This window comes from Pinus tabuliformis, chromosome 4_1 (assembly GCF_031772625.1).
Source record: "Pinus tabuliformis cultivar Carrire ecotype Pingquan chromosome 4_1, CPIR1, whole genome shotgun sequence".
Taxonomy (NCBI): Eukaryota; Viridiplantae; Streptophyta; class Pinopsida; order Pinales; family Pinaceae; genus Pinus; species Pinus tabuliformis.
In genome coordinates this window covers 245,937,194-245,957,134 of record NC_142303.1, presented here as the reverse complement: position 1 = coordinate 245,957,134, position 19,941 = coordinate 245,937,194, and the positions used below count along the sequence as shown (strand labels likewise).

The window sequence follows — 19,941 nt, the reverse complement described above, 5'->3', positions numbered from 1 at the left end:
TGAGATTAAGAGCTGCAGATGTCGAAGCTAAGGACATAGTGAAATTTGAGTTTGGCACCAAGGATTTTAATCCTTATGATCCCCACGACATTTGCAGAGGCCACTATACGAGAGTTTACTTTCCGTGGATCCACGAGACATTTCATTAGTCAGAGCAACTTCCTTGGAGGTACTGCTACAATGCCTCCAAACTCAACGAGCCGGTCAATATAGCAAGAACTTGGAAGGTTGCTCTGCAGACAACAAAAACTCCGAAAGCAACAACAACAGTAGCAGACGACAACAATCCAGTGCAAGACAAGGGAAAGAGGAAGATTGCTGATGATCCAAAGGGAGAGAAAAGTTGCAAAATGATGGCAGATCCTATTATAGCAAAGGAAACTTTGGCAGCGGAAGCAAAGAGGGAGTAAAGGATGAAGAGAGCAAAGCAGTGGAAGAGCGAAAAGCAGAGGTTGCAAGAAGCGGAACTGAAGCTACAAGAGACGGAGAAGAAATTGAAGGAAGAATAGGAGTTGAGGAGGACAAAACGAGGAGAGAAGCAGAAGCAGGAAGAAGAACAAAGGCAAGGCGCGATGATAGAGGAAACAACGCCGATACAAGTTGATGAGCCGAAACAACCAACAATTGAGGAAGAGGGTGAACAGATGCAGGATTGGGAGCTTGCTCAACAGATTGAGCAATTGATTGAAGTGACAGACGTGGAGTTGGAATAGGAGTCTCAGCGTGAAGATACTGACCTGATGTCGAAAGCACCACAAGTCATCCCTCAGTCTCCACCACCTCCAGTAGCAGAGCCAGCCCAAGCTTGCAAGGAGATGCTGTTCTCTTTGATGATGATCTAGTCATGGATGTGTACAATCTATCATTTGACGAGTTCTAGGAGAGGATTGTATAGGCGTGGAGGAAGCACTTTTTGGATGATCACGCATTACCTGCATTCATCAAGGAAAGGGTGATAGTGTCGGACACTAGGAAGCATCCAACTGCCATTGCTCAAGCCAGCTTGGCCTACGCAGGAGCAACAAGCTCAAATGTTCAGTATTTGACGACCGAATCAACAAATGGCAAAGAACTTGCAGGCTGCTAGGCAAGAGGCAGAACAACTCCGAGCATCAGCACAAAATCCAGTTTTCGCATTGGGGGAGATGAGGACAACGATACTTGCTGAAGTATTAACACTTGATGATACCATGTGGAAACTCTGGCGGATTTGTCACCGTGCATAAAGCAGTTGTCCATTTGCATGGCTTACAATAATGGAGGAAAGAGTTTGTTCAAACTCTCAAGAACATACATGTTTCCATCGCTCATGCAAAAGTGGACAATGCGGTACAAAGGGGCCCCACTCGACTTAACAAAGAAGATGAAGCCACAGACGGAGCTAGAGAGCGAAGGTTCGAATGTTGATTTAGAACAAGCAGCAACTCGCCTCATTCATCGGCAACACACAAGCCTCATATGTGTGGCTGTACAATAGCTTGGATGTCTTGGTGAGAAAACACCAAATCCCATCAATCGGTTCCTCATCGATGCTAAACCCAAGAACCAAGTCTGGTTGGAGATCGATGAGTACTTGGAGTAGCTAAGACGAGAAGCCACCAAGGAAGACTTGGAGCTGAATGCACACAACATGCAGAAGTACATCGGTGGTCTTGTCAAGGTCAAGACAATGTTGCTCATGCTTTAGAACGAGTTGGACATAGGTTCCAAGACAATATACCTAGATGCCATGGAGGCTAGAGTTCGCTTCTAGAAAGACATTGTTAAGCAGTTTGGGGACACCATCACACAGTACCAAGCTTGGCACTGATATGTGATCGAGAAGCAGCAAGTGGAGGTTGTTGAGTTGGACTTTCCCCAAACTCCAGAAACATAGTGTTTTGTCTTGTTAGGCTGCCTATACCCTATTTTGTCTTATATGGGCACATGTGGAAAATGTAATATTATTTGTAATTATGTTGTAACTGAAATTCCAAGTGTCAATATTGGAATATGAAAAGTCATCATGTAATGTAATGTGTCATTTAGTGAAGAAGTTGAAGAGTCACGAGGGAAGTCAAAGAGTCACAAAGGGGAATGTCAAGGGTGGACAATGCGGTACAAAGGGGCCCTGCTCGACTTAGCAAAGAAGATGAAGCCATAGGCAGAGCTAGAGAGCGAAGATTTGAATGTTGATTCAGAACAAAAAGCAGTTCGCCTCATTCATTGGCAACACACAAGCCTCATATGTTCGGTTGTACAATAGCTTGGATGTCTTGGTGAGAAAACACCAGATCCCATCAATCGGTTCCCTCACTGATGCTAAACCCAAGAACTAAGTCCAACCGGAGATTGATGAGTACTTGGAGTAGCTAAGACGAGAAGCCACCAGGGAAAACTTGGAGTTGAATGCACACAACATGCAGAAGTACATCGGTGGTCTTGTCAAGGTCAAGACAATGCTGCTCATGCTTCAGAACGAGTTGGACATAGGTTCCAAGACAATATACCCGGATGCCATGGAGGCTAGAGTTCGCTTCCAGAAAGACACCGTTAAGCAGTTTGGGGACACCATCACACAGTACCAAGCTTGGCACCGATATGTGACCGAGAAGCAGCAAGTGGAGGTTGTTGAGTTGGACTTTCCCCAAACTCCAGAAACATAGTGTTTTGTCTTGTTAGGTTGTCTCTACCCTATTTTGTCTTATATGGGTACATGTGGAAAATGTAATATTATTTGTAATTATGTTGTAAGTGAAATTCCAAGTGTTAATATTGGAATATGAAAAGTCATCATGTAATGTAATGTGTCATTTAGTGAAGAAGTTGAAGAATCACGAGGGAAGTCAAAGAGTCACAAAGGGGAATGTCAAGGGTCACCCCACCCTTTGTTATAAATAGAACCTCATAACTCATAGAACAGGCTTTTGGGAGCCAAGCTTTTGGCTAGGATTAGGCTTAGAGAAGGCTTGGGAGTATTGTGAAGAGACTTGGCTTCTCCATAGTGTAGAGTGAGTATACTTCTTTGGAGGAGTAAGGGTTCTTCACTGTAATGTTCCACTATTAGGGCTAGTGGTTGTCAATGGTGTATGTATGGATGAAACTTTCACTTATAATAATAAAATCAGAGCCAACACGCTTTCATGCATATGTTGTTAATATAGTAGGACTATTCTTGTTGTATTGGCAATGTATGTTATTTAACTTACGCATATGCTTATGAACTACTTTGTATGCATTTGTACGAATCCTGTTGAATGTGTGTTGTTGGATTAACTCATCACTTTAACTTGTGGACTATTCTGCATTTTAGCTTGTGATGTCATTTCACTCGTGTGTTCCTTTCAAGTTGCGTACTATTACAGGCTTCCAAGGGGCGCACTTCCTTTTCCCCTCTGTGTGTTAGAACCTTCATGCATCACACTTGACTCTCTGCAGGGTCACACACTTTCTCTCACCCAAAGTTATCATACTTTCCTCTGCGCGCTACCGCGGTCAAGGCATTACATTACCACCCACTGCTGGGACTCCTACTCCAAATGGTGTGAGGTCTAGTTGGGACTTCATATTGGGGAGATCACTGGAGTATAGCTCAAAGGTCGTCTTTGCTTACTGTCATAGAATTAACCTATAAACAAGTTTGCTCATTGAGATATCGACAAAAGTTTGACAACTTTGGGCATCTCTCTATCTGACAAAGCATTCCAGTCTTGGCCATGATAGTGATCAAGGGGTGCAGAAGGTGAATATAGTGATTGTTCAAGTCACGTGCGTAGAGAAATCCAAAATGCTGTCAAGTTCTCTAGCTAGCACAACATGTACTAAGCTTGTGATAGTGGAATCATCTATTATAAATATTCTTGAGTGTCTGGAGGGTTCAATTTTGTTCCTATTTGCTATATGCATCCTTCTTTATTTTGGGAATTTGTGGGAGACATCGCATCTAAGGCCGACACAACAACACTAACCCTCACAGGCCATGGCTTTGGGACAATCGCGGTGAGCCTTTTGAGAGGCGACATGCTCCTCCATTCGAAATAATGCTCTTTATTACTGTTGGTACTTCCATTCTTTGTCTTGTTTTTGTGTTGTTTGTGCCTACATTAACTGTCACTCTCATGGATTTCTGCATCAATTTGTTTATTGCTTAGAGGATTTTATTCATATTTTGGTGGTAGTAGTTGCTACAGTATATTGCAGATCAAAAGCTGATGTAGCATCACTAAAACACAAGTGAAAAAGGGACAATGAAGTTCTTAGACAGAGGTACTTTACAATCGTCGAAATGAATATCCTCATGATTGTATCATCAACGAATTTCTAAGGCATATATGCATGGTAATAACATAAACTACAAGAGGAGTGTTCCCATACTGTTATTGTTAAATTAAGCTGGTGGGGGTCTTTGTATTTATATATATTTGTCTCCATTAAACAATTAGTGAGCCGACCTTATGCACCAAAGATTTGAAATCAACTTTAAAGGGATGCTAATGTAAACACTTGTCTTGTTGAAATACTCAATTGAAGATTTGATCATGTGAGACCCATCAGTTATCCAGTTAAAGAAGCCATTGAAGAGTTAGCTAGAGAATCTGCGACAACACATTGCATTTGGTCTCTTATCGCTCTTTCTTATATGACTTAAGAAGGTGCATTTTCAAGTTGAAACAGACACTCTCCTCATTTGTTGAGTGTGATTTGTTAACTAAATAGCCGGAATTACTGAGTTATTAAAGGTTCTAGATACTCATACTCTCCACTATTGAGTCTGGTACTGTCAACATCAACAAAAACGCTCTTTCTGACATTAAGACATGTCTGCAAAATGCACAAGAAAAGATTGACTTTTTGCAGCTTAAGTCACAACTGCAGCAAGATGAGGTACAACAGCGTAGTCGTCATGTTGAACTAGTTATTGTTCAGAACAACCCTCTATTTCAGTTTGAAACAAACTCCCATCAACAGTCAGAAAGTAATCAGATCAATGAGATTTAGGTTGATTCAGATCAATACTTATTACAGGAGCAAATGTGCACAAAGATGCAGAAATTCAGCCTGCACTTCCTGTTGCCACCTTGCTTACACACCTAACTTAATGTGGAAAAAATCCTCAACCCCACTAGATGTGGCTTTGATGGCAAAGCTCAGAGAAAGGGTTGTCACCTAATCCCAACTTCTTTGTCTAGGCTCTCTATTAGCTAAAGTTAAGGGTGGTGGACCCTAAGGACGGTTTTTAAAGAAGGCTTGTTAAAATAACGAGTTCTAGGAGATAGTTAATAAGTTAATTAGAGCACCAACCATTCAACAACTTGAAATATAACTTGAAGCAATAAAACTTAGCAAATGCAAATGACTATGAGCATCAAAATCAAAATGTAAATGAATCAATATAACTCAACAATGTATCCTGCAAGGCAAATGTAAGTAGAACAATGCCAAACATAATCTTGCAAGAAATGAAATATATGCTCAAATAAATGAAAGTACTTGCAACAATGGAAATGTCTTAAAGATATAACAAGATCAAATGGAATGAAAAGCTACAAGACAAGTGTAAGTGAACCAAACCAAAGCTACAATATGATGGTACAATTTTGAAAAGGAAACACTTAAATAAAATTGAGAGCTTGCAAATAAAGATTTCTTGTACTTGAGCAAAGGAAATATGCTCACATATAACAATGATACAGAACTTTAAACTTGATCCAAATGGGCATAAGCAAAGTACAAGAAGAAACTAAAATACTCGCAAGTAAATGAGATGTAAGTGCTTCCAAAATCTGTTGCATGTATTTGAGAAAGAGCTATATCATGAAATGTTCAATGAGATTCCAAGTTCAAAATGCGTGCAAGATAAACCATCCAAAATTGTATGGTGTTTCTGTGCTAAGGTGTTCTTGGTTGATTTTAGTTAATGCCTATTCTAGGGTGATTCTTCCTCTTTCAACTTGGTAAGGGACTAGAGGTGGTTACAAGAAGTCCAGGATGAGGAAGCAATGACTTCATTAACGATACCCCCCTAGTTCTTTAATACAACCTCCATGCCTTCGTTCCTACAAGGGAACTAAGCCACACAAGAGAATTGTGAGGTCATGCATTTTTACCTTTCATCCAAACTCAAATCTTGGGAAATTGAATGAAATTTAAGGAATATTTTCCTACAAAGTGTATTAACCAAGCTTATGCTTGGAGGTTAATTTAAGAAGCAAAGCACAAAGTGATAAATTGCAATTATTAAAGAGTGTTCGAATTAAAGTAACAAATTGCCAAAACCACTTGTTGATTGTAAATTGCTCCAAAAATGAAAAGTTGCTCAAAGTGAGCTTGTGAGTGAAATTGCAATAAGTTAATTTAGATCAAGCACTAATGCATGTGAGTAAGCAAGTGGAAATTAGCAAAAGTTGAAAGAGATGAAAATTAGATAAACTCAATATGCTCAATATGTAAAGATTACTCCAAATAAAATCTTCAAATGAGATAAGCTGCAAGTAAAAATGAAACTGATAAGCTTGAAATTGCAATGTAATTGAAACTATTCTAAATCACGTAAGGACAATGAAGTGAAAATTGCAATTAGATTATTACTATGAGCAATATGAAACTAAACTAGCACATTAGCATTGAAAATTGTGTGAGCAAAGTAAGATATCAAATGAAATTTAGCCTAAGTTGCACGAAACGGGGAAACGGGTACGAGTTTCTGAAACGGGAAGCGATACGAAACGCGACCTCCCCAAATTTTGGAAACGGGGAAACGCGAATATATATATATATATATATATTGAAAATATTTAAATATATATATGTGTGCAATCATAAAGCATAAATGATACATTATAATTTATTACACTTAAACATTAAGATTTAATTTACATCACATTTACTCATGAATGATCACATAATAAAAATAAAAATATCGGAATATCCAAAAGCAACGTTTATTATATATCCAAATCTCAAAATCAGCCTTTATTTATATTAGTATATGAGGCTACAAGTACAATAAAGACTATAAGGCTGCAAGAGAGAGATCCAAATCAGGATTTTCTGCATCCACATCCCATTCTTTAAAAGGACCACTGTTGTATTGGGAGTCTCCTCCTACATAGTCGAACGACCTTAGTGCTCTTGATTAAATACACGTTTCATACCCTAGTACCCTACATGATCTTGATTATTGGGAGTTTCCCCTACACAGAGGGCTTGATTCTCTTGATTGAATACAAGTTCCATACCTTAGTACATGATAAAATCCAATGGAAACATTGCAATCCTGAAATCCTGAAAAACAAATAAGTTTGCTGGATTTTGAGCGAGATCTAAAATTCTACTTTCTCCATATGAAATCCAATGAGGGCGAAACCACTCTCAAACATCCTGAGTCATTTCATGGTAATGTTAAAAATTTAAGTAAAAGTGATATTCTCCTATTCTCCTTTATTTTCCATTTTCATCCTTTTACTTTAAGAATTTAACATTACCATGAACTGCATATGCCTCAAACTTCCTGATAAACTGCAATTCACTTTTATAACTTTAGACACACATCTAGAAATCACTAACATACCCTAAAAGTAAAAAAAATAAAAATAAAATAAATAAAATAAAAAAACACAAGTTAATGAGGAAACATGGGTCGTACGGCCCTGAAACGCGTTTCCGGCCGTACTGGCCACGTTTCCGTTTCGGGAAACGTGGCAGTACGGCCGGAAACGCGTTTCACGGCCGTACCAAACGTGTTTCCGCGTTTTGTACCCGTTTCCGTATAGAAACGGACCTCTATGCCACGTTTCCTGCAACATAGAATTTAGCATGAAATGAGATGAAGCATGAACATTAGCATGAGATCAAGGCATGTGAATGAGCATGAAATTGAAATGAAGTGATATGAGCATAAGGAATTTAACATAAAAATTGGAAATGCTAGAAACTAGAAAGTTAGATCTACTTGAAAGAAAGGAAATAAAACTCAAATCCAAACCATGCAAATGAAACCTCTCTCAAAAGAAAGAGGGGTGGGTTGACAAGAGGATGATCCTCAAGCTCCCTCAAAGAAAATTTTACTTTATTATTAAAAATGAAGCCCTCTAGTAGAGAAAGAGGACTTAGGCCTCGAGGAGAGTTTACAAATAGCTTCAACAAGCAAATACTCTTCCTCAAGGAATATCAATGAATCACGAAAAGACAATGCAAATGCTTATTGCAAAATATACAATGAGGAGTCTTCAATGAAGGAACTCGCTTTCCTCAAGAAGGTACAAATTTTATGGCTCGATTTCTTAGTCATCAATAAAAACTCTTGCGCAAGAGGTAGAGAGAATAATTGTTTAAAGGAGGAGCTTGATAGATGAGAGGGGTTTAGTGAGATCTCCTTGGTCTTCCAATCTTCACCTACAAAACTCCTTCAAGTGAATTTAGACCAGCCTTTCAATCCTCCTTTAAATCTGCACAAGACATGAGGGAAAAACAAGCACAATTAATCACAGGTAATGTACACTGTAAAACAATTGCATGCACAAGAGAAGGAAGGGACTTCCTCTCTTGCGCAAGCAAGGAAAGGCTAGGCCTTTCCACAAGCTCCCAAAAGCTAGATAATCAAGAAAAGCCGCATATGATTTGATGAAGTAGAATTTGAAGTGATGATTTTTGCAAAACTAAGGTAAGGAAACTCCCTTCTCAATCTCGTTGGCTTAGCCCCTTAAGAGTAGCTTGCTTTGTTGTAGGTCCTTCCACCTTTGCCTCTTGAGAGTGGGTTCATCCAACGAAAGACTTACCCCACGCTCAAACTTGCTCAAACAATGTTAGATTTCTACACACTTGAAAATAGCATTAGCATTCACAAGGGATTAAATTGCACAGTGAAGAAGGAGACTAGGGGTTCAACGGGAAACCCACTAATGCTCCTAAATCTAGAGTGTTTCTTTAATTGAATAATTTGATGCGAGAAAGCTTACATAAATTAATCCGATGAATGACATATGATGCTAACAAGACTTGGAAACAATGTAGAACATTAAGTACAAACCATTAAAAGAATGTTACCTCACAAACATGAAGGAGAACACGACACCAAATTGAACCCCCAAAGTCTTTCACGTTATTTGCATATAAAAGAAATACAAAATTGTGTAGAGTTTCACCTAGCATAATAACTCGTCTTAGAATGATACAGTAGGAGGCCAAAGGCTCAATTTATAGAGAAATTGGAGAAAATCCCAGTGTAGAACCCCAATGCCAAGTGGAGAATGGTGAATATCTCAAGAGAAATTCGAATTGCATTGGAGCTCCAAATGCCAAGTGTAAAATCAATTTTGAGATGTGGCAGCGTTGTTCCTCTTCCCTCGTGTGCCCAAAATCGAATTTCCATCATCTGGTTGCCAAGTGTGAAGAAGGTGGGTGGAAAGGGGAAGAAATCCCACGAATTTCTCAGGCCAACAGCTGTAGAGAGACACCTTTGCCAAATCGAACTCAATCTACTGCGTGTTAAGCTCCAAATTTGATATCAGTAGCTCTTGAACTGAAGCTGTGTGGAGGCTGAGGCAAATAATGCGTACATGTGTGAATAATGTGGAACATTATGGGGGAATATCCCATAAATCTCTCATCTATAATCTTCACCAAATATTTGATGTGTTGATCCTCCAAAACTCGAGCTGCTAAATATGCAAGTCGAGCCCCAATCTGGCCCACCAAACGATTTTCCCCATGTGCATTATTTCCTTGCTTATGCGCTGTGCCAAATCATCTTCCACCTGTCCCCTTGACTTGAGTTTTAATTTCCAAGTCATTTCCACATCATTCTAGCATGTGGAAATTTATTATTTTCTCCATTTTATTGTGACATTTTCCATTAGACTTAGGAAAAATGTGGTTTTTGGGGGTAAAAGTGAATTTTCACCCCTCAAAGTGTGTCTTAGTAGAAAATTGAGGTGCAGAGGTCTAATTTTGATTACTCATACCCCCTAAAACTTCTCTAGACATCACTTATTACAATTTACATAGAAAATTTATTAAAAATACCGTCCGGCAATAATTGTTAACAATTAAAAAATGACCCCTAGACGAGCCCTAGACCTAATCAAATTCCGCAAAATTTTACATATGATCTAACATGGTAATATACATAGACTCTAGACACTAGGACTCACCTAAGACTCTACCATCAAGCCACACTCCAACTTTGAGGGTATATTTGGGAAAATAAACTCAATTAATTATTAAGCATTAAAAAACACTAATAATTTTTTGAGTAAAAAAAATCCCTAGAGTGAACTCACTTGATAGCAAAGTCCCAAGTTACCTAGGCTTGTTACATGGCTTTATTCATCATGCTAGCATCATGTTTACAATATCCCCATAGGGTTGTGGAATCTGAGTAAAAAAATGAAGAAAGAGAGAAGGAAGGGGGTTAAAAGGCCTAATGAGATCTGGAACTCTGAGTGCTCTGAATTGTACTTTTGGGCATGGAGTCTTCAAACAACATTCAAGTACAACATTAGTGGTCAACACTTTCCAAGCCCATCATTAGACCTTGGGAAGAGCTTGTCAGCAACAAGCACAAAACCAGTCTTGGATATGACAAAGATGTGTCCTTTCATATTCCATATTATTCAAAGCCCATCAAATTTCAGAGTGTTGGGTTTCTTTAGGATGATTCATCTGCCCCTGTTCATTCTCCTCTTCCACAATAGTAGATTGTTAAATGGCAACACTGTAATAGAGTTGACCATGTGAAAAATCATTGTTTTGATCTTCATATGTGTGAGCATTGTGGTCAATGCACTCATCATTCAAACAAATGCTTTAGAAACAAGCCTCCTACAAGAACAAAGATTCACCTTGGATGGATCGCTTCTTTGCAACGGGCTTCAATAGCCAAGAAGATATTTCGATAATATCATAGAATTTGTTCTCGAGTATTGAAAAGGCTTGCGATTGAGTTTTATTCATCTTCTCACCTTGTATCTGACAATGGAGGAATTAGATATCATTTTTTGGGATTGAACTGCATTAAGAAAGTCATTCATCTATGACCATTTCCATGAGAGGTAGTTGTAACTGACTACTTTCTCATGAATTTTGAATATTCCACTTAGCACTCATTGCATCGGGTGATGCTCACAGGGGTGAAGAAGTGGGATTGAAACTAATGAAATGAATCACATAGCATCAATCATCACTTTTGGGGCTTGCACCTGGTAACCAGGACTTCCTGGGAGGTCACCCATCCTAGATCGCCTCTGGCTCAAGCGCGCTTAACTGTGGAGTTTTCCCCACAACCAAACCCACTTAGCTTGCTACCACATTTGGAAAACCTTAGCAAGTATTGTGCCTCATGAACCATTCAAGTAGAGCTCCCTTCACTCTTATGTATTTAAGTATTGAGGGTCTTTTGCAGTTCATTATATTAGATATCATTTTTTGGGAGTCAACTGCGTTAAGAAAGTCATTCATCTATGACCATTTCCATGAGAGGTAGTCATAACTGACTACTTTCTCATGATTTTTGAATAGTCCACTTAGCACTCATTGCATCGGGTGATGCTCACAGGGGTGAAGAAGTGGGATTGAAACTAGTGAAATGAATCACTTAGCATCAATCATCACTTCCGGGGCTTGCAACCGGTAACCAGGACTTCCTGGGAGGTCACCCATCCCAAATCGCCTCTGGCTCAAGCGCACTTAATTGTGGAGCTTTCCCCACAATAAAACCCACTTAGCTTGCTACCCCGTTTGCAAAACCTTAGCAAGCATTGTGCCTCATGAACCATTCAAGTTCATGAGGCATAATACTTGAATGGTTCATAAGGCACAATACTCGCTAAGGTTTTGCAAATGGGGTAGCAAGCTAAGTGGGTTTGATTGTGGGGAAAACTCCACAGTTAAGCGCAGCTTGAGCAAGAAGCGATCTGGATGGGTGACCTCCTGGGAAGTCCTGGTTACCGGGTGCAAGCCCTGGAAGTGATGATTGACGCTATTGGATTCATTTCACTAGTTTCAATCCCACTTCTTCACCCCTTTGAGCATCACCCGATGCAATGAGTGCTAAGTGGACTATTCAAAAATCATGAGAAAGTAGTCAGTTACGACTACCTCTCATGGAAATGGTCATAGATGAATGACTTTCTTAATGTAGTTGAATCCCAAAAAATGATATCTAATATAATGAACTGCGGAAGACCCTCAATACTTAAATACATAATAGTGAAGGGAGCTCTACTTGAATGGTTCATGAGGCACAATACTTGCTAAGGTTTTGCAAATGGGGTAGCAAGCTAAGTGGGTTTGATTGTGGGGAAAACTCCACAGTTAAACGCGCTTGAGCCAGAGACGATCTAGGATGGGTGACCTCCCGGGAAGTCCTGGTTATCGGGTGCAAGCCCCGAAAGTGATGATTGACGCTATGTGATTCATTTCACTAGTTTCAATCCCACTTCTTCACCCCTGTGAGCATCACTCGATGCAATGAGTGTTCACTGTTAAGTGGACTATTCAAAAATCATGAGAAAGTAGTCAGTTACGACTACCTCTCATGGAAATGGTCATAGATGAATGACTTTCTTAACGTAGTTGAATCCCAAAAAATGATATCTAATATAATGAATTGCGAAAGATCCTCAATACTTAAATGGAGGAATTGATGGTCATCTACAAGCTTCGAAGATAAATCAAGCGAGCCTGAGCCACAACCTGAGCCTACTGCTTGATTCTAGAGCGAAAGTCAGCCATACCTAGATTCAGAATTGTAGCCAGAGACAGAGAAGCCCATGAGCATGAATATGGTTGGTGGCCTTCCTTAAACCACCGCAGGTTGAGACCTTCATGGTCTTCCTTTTCAAAACACTTTCTCTAGTAGAAGACTTCAACTTCTAGCCAGATTTGGAAGATTTTCAGGTTGAGACCTCAATGGTCTCCCATTTTTAGAACATTATTCTGGCAAACGACTTCAACTTCTAGCTAGATTTAGAATTATTCGAGGAACTGCATCAAGTGTTCTTTGTTGAGGCCCCCAAGGTCTCCCTTTTCACAACATTAGGGAGCACTTCCTCTAGCAGAAACCTTCAGCTTCTAGCTAGATTTGGAACTGTTCCAGGAATTGTACTAAGCATTCCAGTGTTGGTGGAACTGTTCTAGGAATTGTACTAAGCATTCTAGTGTTGGTGGTCATCTTTAAACCACCACTGTTTGAGACCTCGAGTTCTCCAGTCAGCCAATTGCTGCCATGCATTTTTTGCATATTTGTATTAGAGATCTCTTCTTGGACTCTTATACACCCCTTCGGATTAAGGGGGGGAATGTTGGACACCTAATCCATTAAGGGATATGGTGTGGAATATGAACAGTCATTGGAGTCCAAGAGACCACTTGGTATATGAAAACCAAGGGTCATAAAACATTGTATAAATGCATATCATTTTGAATAAAATGGATATCACGCTTATCTTTCATATCTTGCCTATCTATTTGTGTGTGAGTTTAACATTCGCCACTGCTTGATTCGAAAAGATTCAAACATTTTTGAAAAATATTTCCAATTGCAGCGACAAAGCATTATAAGCATAATGCTACGCAGGGGCCAGTTCATTTAGGCAGTTTAAAATTCTGCAATTACATATGATTTTTGAATTCAGTATTTTGCGATAAATGGAATGCTATTTTCCTGACTTCCTTTTGTTTTTGTTGTTAATCTGAACAAAAATGCGTTTAACCAAAGAAATAAATACAAGCATTGTGAAAAAAACTTGCATTGGGACATATTTTCACATAAGAAACTCTATTCCTCATGTGATGAATATTAATCTCTGTATCAGGGATGAATCAGATTGTATTTTTTAGCAATAATTGTAAACTGAACATATCTGTTTCCACCTGCTGGGTTAATTTCCAGCCTTCCATGGCTTCATAATACCTGTCTAAGTATGTTAGTTCCAGTCACTTGGAAGTTTAACATGCAAAACTGCTTAGGATATTCTACAGGCATTTCAGTGTATGATGTTCTCTGATACCTTTCCCACTAGCCCACATGCTGGGATCTACTGATTAGGCTGTGAAAAATAGCTGGCTTAGGGTTTCAATCAATGAGAAGACGCCTTTGTTGTCTTGTGGTTTCAATGTTTCATCAATTAGATATTAATAAATTTAATTTTGTATAGAAGATATTGCATACCATTACTTTGGTGGTTATGTTAGAACTTAGAATTTTATACAATTGCTACAATATCAAGACATATTTCCTTTTTGTCTCAGGGTTTCAGCAATTAGATACTAATCAATTTAATTTTGATAGAAGATATTGCATACCATTACTGTGGTGGTTATGTTAAAATTGTATGCCATTACTACAATATCAAAACATATTTCCTAAATTCCTTGTGGTTACACTCTTGTATAAAGAACCGTAATGTATAGGCACATAGCATATAAGTGAGTTGCTATATTAAATCAAACCTTAAGACTTAAGTTGTCCTTTTTTTTTTTATAAATTTATTCAACAGCATGTGTATCAATATACACAGGACCATCAACTATTTGAGATATTGACATTGTTTATTGGGAGAGTGTAGATCATCTCTACAGGAAAGGTTAAATACACTAAATACTTTTTTCCAAGATAAATCTTGTGGAGATGCTTCCCCACACTCATGGGTGTCATATCCCTAGTAAACCAACTGGTGTAGACTCGTTCCCTTCATCTAGGGGGATTCAAACCAGGCTCCTGCTGGCATAGACCTAATGAAATGCTCAGCAACGTTGGTGACAATCTGTTGTGCCAACCCCTTGGTCCTAAATATAGCCAATAATTTTGTGGAATATGTCAACATTAATCATAAATAATAAACTGATGAATATCTTACACTGATTCATAGAGTTGTTTTACATTAAATCGGGTTCCATATTGTTTTGTCCATACATTTTGCAGGTTATTATGGCGAGTGTGGAAAAAGAGGTGGATATATGGAGGTAACTGGAATTGACAACGATATCAAGGATCAACTGTATAAAGTGGCATCTGTGAATCTTTGTTCCAACATTTCTGGTCAGATACTTGCAAGTCTTGTAATGAATCCTCCAAAGGTACATGCCTAAAACTGGGTTTTTCACGCCTTTTGATATGGAAACATTTTGTGTATTGAATAGTTAGTATGTCCTCTATTTACTGGGCTAATATTGAATACCTTTCTGTAGAGTGGAGACGAATCATTTGAATTGTTCTTTGCAGAGAGGGATAGTATTCTTTCATCTCTAGCAAGGCGTGCCAAGGTCAGTTCTACGGACATTCAATGGTGAATGACTGTTTTGATCATCCTCAATATAGAAGTCTAATAATCTGCTATCTACTTCGTCTTTTTGTGGTCAAGTCTCAAGAGTTTAGGAGGATATTTTGTTAACAAATAGAAAAGTGGAGAGCTTTTCAAACATAGAAAATTCTTAAGAAAATTCCCGAGATTTCCAGAGGTTACAGTAAATAAGTCTTGTCTGTTCAGTTCTCATAACTCCTTATGTCAGTGCCATTTTGTTTTTCATGATATAGTAATTGTTGTACAGAAATTGCCATGAATACACGTCTAGATATAACTCCAGATGCTGCAAAGAGAAACAGATCACTTAAAATGCTGTATATGTATTTTAGATTCATTTGCAATTGACAAGCTTAAAATCAAACATTACCGCTGGGAATTTACTTGAAACAAAGATCTTTAAGGTCATGTGTGCATATTGAGGGCAGCTTCCGTTTACAGTAACTGATATATATTGGTCTTATTCTAAGTAGCTGAAAATGTTGTGAATTTTTCATGAAGTTGGATATTTAAAAAGAAAAAGAAATATCTGTAAACATTTCTTGTTTCTGGAAGTCTCCACTGGGTCTTTCACAGCCCGTTTTGGCTCCCACCCACAAAATATGCTCTTGAGATGTTTCTGGCTTTTTGGTTGGTGCGATCTTGTTGTTAAGCGAGGGAGTAGCTTTGACACAATTAAAATGAAACGTAGAAAAACATAGAAATTTACCTAGGAAATTATTTTCATTCAAAAACCTTTTTCTGGTTGTTTGTGAACTCTCACAGGTTTAATTTTTGCAATTTGATGTTAAATCTTTTATACTTGTTTTGAAAAGGGATTTTCCGAGAGAGTTAATTGACAATTTCATAGCTGTTTCCTTGTTTTGAAAAATGAATTCCCTGGAGAATTTGTTGAATTTAACAAGTTCTTGTTCAGAAACCTTCCATCATTTGCCAGTTTCAGTTATGTCAATTTCCACTCAACAGATTTGAGAAAGCTAGGCATTGCACTAAAGATACTTTGATCATCTACTAATCTGTTTTAGGGGACTCGATTTGACATGCTTGTTAAATAAACTTAATCTGCTGAATAGACACATGATTTATTTCATCTGGCCAATCTTATCTAGCTATCCAATCTGATCCTATCATCACTTCCAACGTTGTTTCTTCACCCGGTCACATGCAAAAACAGAGAATTAAATCTCTGGAAGAGCACAACAGATATGTAAATGGCAGACGGATGATTTATTCCAATGGTTGTCAGCAATATGCACCAGATATTTCACACTGATTTTTGATGCATTGGGGATGTACTTGCTTTGTATCACCGGTGGACCCACTCCTGATAAAGACATTGTAATTCTCTCATGACATTTTTCCTTGGAATCGTTAAAAGTGAAGTATTTTCAGGTAACAATGGCAGGCTATTCATATGAATACTGGATTAAGATGGAAGACTTTAGTGAATGCCTTCATGACAGCTGTGTTGGAAATGGATAAAATATACTTAATCCTGTACGGATCTACCTACTTCATGCTAGCTATAAGCCATTGGCTTTATCTTTCTGAAATGTAGTCACAATTCCCTTGTGACATTCGCTTCAAAATTGTCTGATTCATAAATGAATTCCTGCTACCTGCACCTAGCTGGTTTACATACATTTCATCTTATTCATGGGCAGGCTGGCATTTTTATATGCAGATATATAATAGTTATCCTCGGTAGACTTTTTTGGCCTTTAACAATTGGGATGTAGGGTCTCATTAGAGACATCTGATTAAAATTGGAATCATATAGATAAAGATTAGTGTTGTCGCTGTGCAACGGTGACATGCACTAAGAGAGAAACAATCAGGTTGCAGTTCTTATTAATTTGTTTGTCACTAATAGTGATTGTGCTTCTGACAGTTTGATACTTCTATACTCCATGCTCTAAGATTTTGTCAGATTCCTATTGTCTTAGTCTCGAGTGATGGCTCTATGTCCTGTTTGTTGACACTACAAATCCTATTTCATTGTCATAATATCTTAGTAAATTCTTGATCTCTCGACTCAATTTTGTCTTATGATTTTAGTGGGTGACTATTGCAGACCTTAGTGGATGCATTGAACCAGTTAGAAGGTGTTACCTGCAATGAAGCAGAAGGTGCCATGTATGTCTTCCCTTGCATTCACCTACCACAAAAAGCAATCAAGGCTGCAGAAGCAGTAAACATGGTGCCAGATGCTTTCTATTGTCAGAGATTATTGGAGGCCACAGGCATTGTGGTTGTTGCAGGTTCCGGATTTGGTCAGGTAAGCTCATTGGGTTATTATTAATTTCTGTATTTTTTCAATCTTATTTTTTCTGTCTATATATAGTCAAGCATATCTTTCAATTTTTTTATGCTTTTTTATTTCTGCTGAAAGGTACCTGGCACGTGGCATTTTCGAAGCACAATTTTGCCCCAAGAGGATAAAATGCCAGCCATAGTTTCTCGCTTGACAACATTCCACCAGAAGTTTATGGAAGAATTTCGTGACTAAGCATATTTAAATATATGTTTACCCGTGCTTCAATTTAAATCAAAAGTACTACTTGATATGAGTTGCATGAAACAGTGCTCATTTTATGTCGGGCAACATTTAAAACATTATTTATCCAAGCCCTCTCTCTCATAACAGAATTGCTGTTTCGTCAATAAACTGGGATGATATCATGATATATTGGTATTCACATCAATTTCAACTAGTTTGCAGGTTGGTAGTGCTGCTGGATTCAAATTCAAGGTGATATTGTATTAATGATATGAATTTTATTGAGCATTTTGCAAAATATCGCACTTTCTAGAAATTGTTTTTCATCTACTAAAGAATAGCATTGGTTGCAAGTTGGCACACCCCAACCAATGCCATGGAATAGTTGGAAGTTTTCTATAAAACTGAAGGTGCAGGTACAGTAACAAGTTATTTGTATTTTGCAAGTGAAATTCTAGGTGACATCTAAAGACCTCAGGCACTGAGTTACACTAGGCTTGATAATGGCTCGCTAAGTTACACGATATGTCCATATGGGGTCCTGGTGGGGTTCTGGATATGGATATGGCTGGGATATGTATCCTGTACTGATACGACTAGGATATGGTTAGTGAAAATCCCTAAATTAAAGCCTAAAAGTAAGATAGTAGATGAGTGAGATTCCAACGCTCCTTGCACATTACTTAATAAGTTTGTAATGCCATCTACCTCAATTATGTGCCGTTTTGTTTGAAGGGGGAATTTGAGGGTTTAAATAGCAATTTAAAGACATTTTTCATTAGTCTTTCCCATACAAAAAAAACTGTAACTTCTTATTCATAATAAGGGAAAGAGGTTACATTTCACAAATGCTATAAAATTATTTTATATAATCGGCGAAGATGAACCTTTCCACATTCTATAGATAACATAAGACAATAGAAACAAAGGGAATGCTGGACAGAAAACGCTAAGGGTATAAGTTCTCAATCCTGTCCTTATTCCCATCTTTTCATTCTTGATCTCAACCGCGTCCCCCCTCCCCCACAAAGACACGGAGGTGGTTTCACATGTACACTGTAATTTAGAAACTGGATTTCCACAATTCTCAAACAGACGTACTCTTTAGCAGACATTTGAGATTCATGAAATCTCTTAATTCTTCTTCATGTAACATCCTTAATTACTTCCATCCTCAATCTATATTCTGGTCTTCCTTTCTAACCTTTCTAGCCTGCTTGGGAAAGTGTCTTTTTTTTATTACTTCCATCCTCAATCTATATACTGGTCTTCCTTTCTAACCTTTCTAGCCTGCTTGGGAAAGTGTCTTTTTTTTTAAATTATTATTCAGCACTTCTGGACATGGAGCATTGACCTTCTTTGAATCAGTTTGCTCTAATTCTTCATCCCGACCTCCATCATGAGGGTTTGATTTCTCAAGAAATTGCCAATTTTTTGGTTTTGGTTTGGGCCCATTTTTCCTTGGATGGGTCCATGCATGGGACAAGTATCCTATAGATGTCCAATTTGTTGCCAGATTTGATATCAGGAAGCTCTATATTCATAATCCAAAATCCTCAATTTGTTGCCAAATTGACATTAGAAAGTTCTATATTCATAATCCAAAATCTTCATCCCAAAATCATTTTGTCTTGAAGACCCTGACTTAGGGCTGCCTTAACATATATACGAGCATAAGTGCACAATTCCATTGTAAGTCCCTCAACATTCATCTTTATATAGCTGCTCAATCTATTTCCAATATCCTCTGCTGCTGGTAAATGCTAAAATCATAATTATGAAGGTAAACCCATTTTGACATTTTGGTGATGGTTGGTGTTAGGGTCACTTATGTAAACCATGAGTAATTAGAAGTCCCACCCTTCCCTAGAAATAGGGTCCCTCGTCAAGCACTTGACAAGAATCAACATTATTATAAAACAAAACAATAAAGAAACTTTATAATAAGAGAGACTTCATAATTAGCTTATGTTGAGTGGCTCCATGTATACATGAACAAAAAATGTACAATTTGGGCATTTGTTAAAAAAGGGGGGCTTCTATGCAACACTAACTATGAACAAAGAATGTGCAATTTGGGCATTTGTTAAGAAAAAGGGGGGACTTATATGCAACACTAACTAGACCAAAACTAGGTGGACCCCAAAATAAAAGATCACT

General features: G+C 38.2%; 1 protein-coding gene across 2 annotated transcripts in view; it reads left to right on the top strand.

Moving 5' to 3' along the window:
- The window catches only part of LOC149175195 (alanine aminotransferase 2-like), a 106,755-nt gene extending 88,658 nt beyond the window's left edge, over window positions 1-18,097 (top strand). For both annotated transcript variants that reach the window (XM_089419540.1, XM_089419539.1), the window contains 4 exons: window positions 14,903-15,057; window positions 15,169-15,243; window positions 17,356-17,559; window positions 17,674-18,097. In XM_089419540.1, the coding sequence (XP_089275666.1) occupies window positions 14,903-15,057; window positions 15,169-15,243; window positions 17,356-17,559; window positions 17,674-17,790 (551 nt within the window). In that variant the 3' untranslated portion in view covers window positions 17,791-18,097. The remainder of the gene's footprint in view (window positions 1-14,902; window positions 15,058-15,168; window positions 15,244-17,355; window positions 17,560-17,673) is intronic.
- The last annotated feature ends 1,844 nt before the right edge of the window (window positions 18,098-19,941 follow it).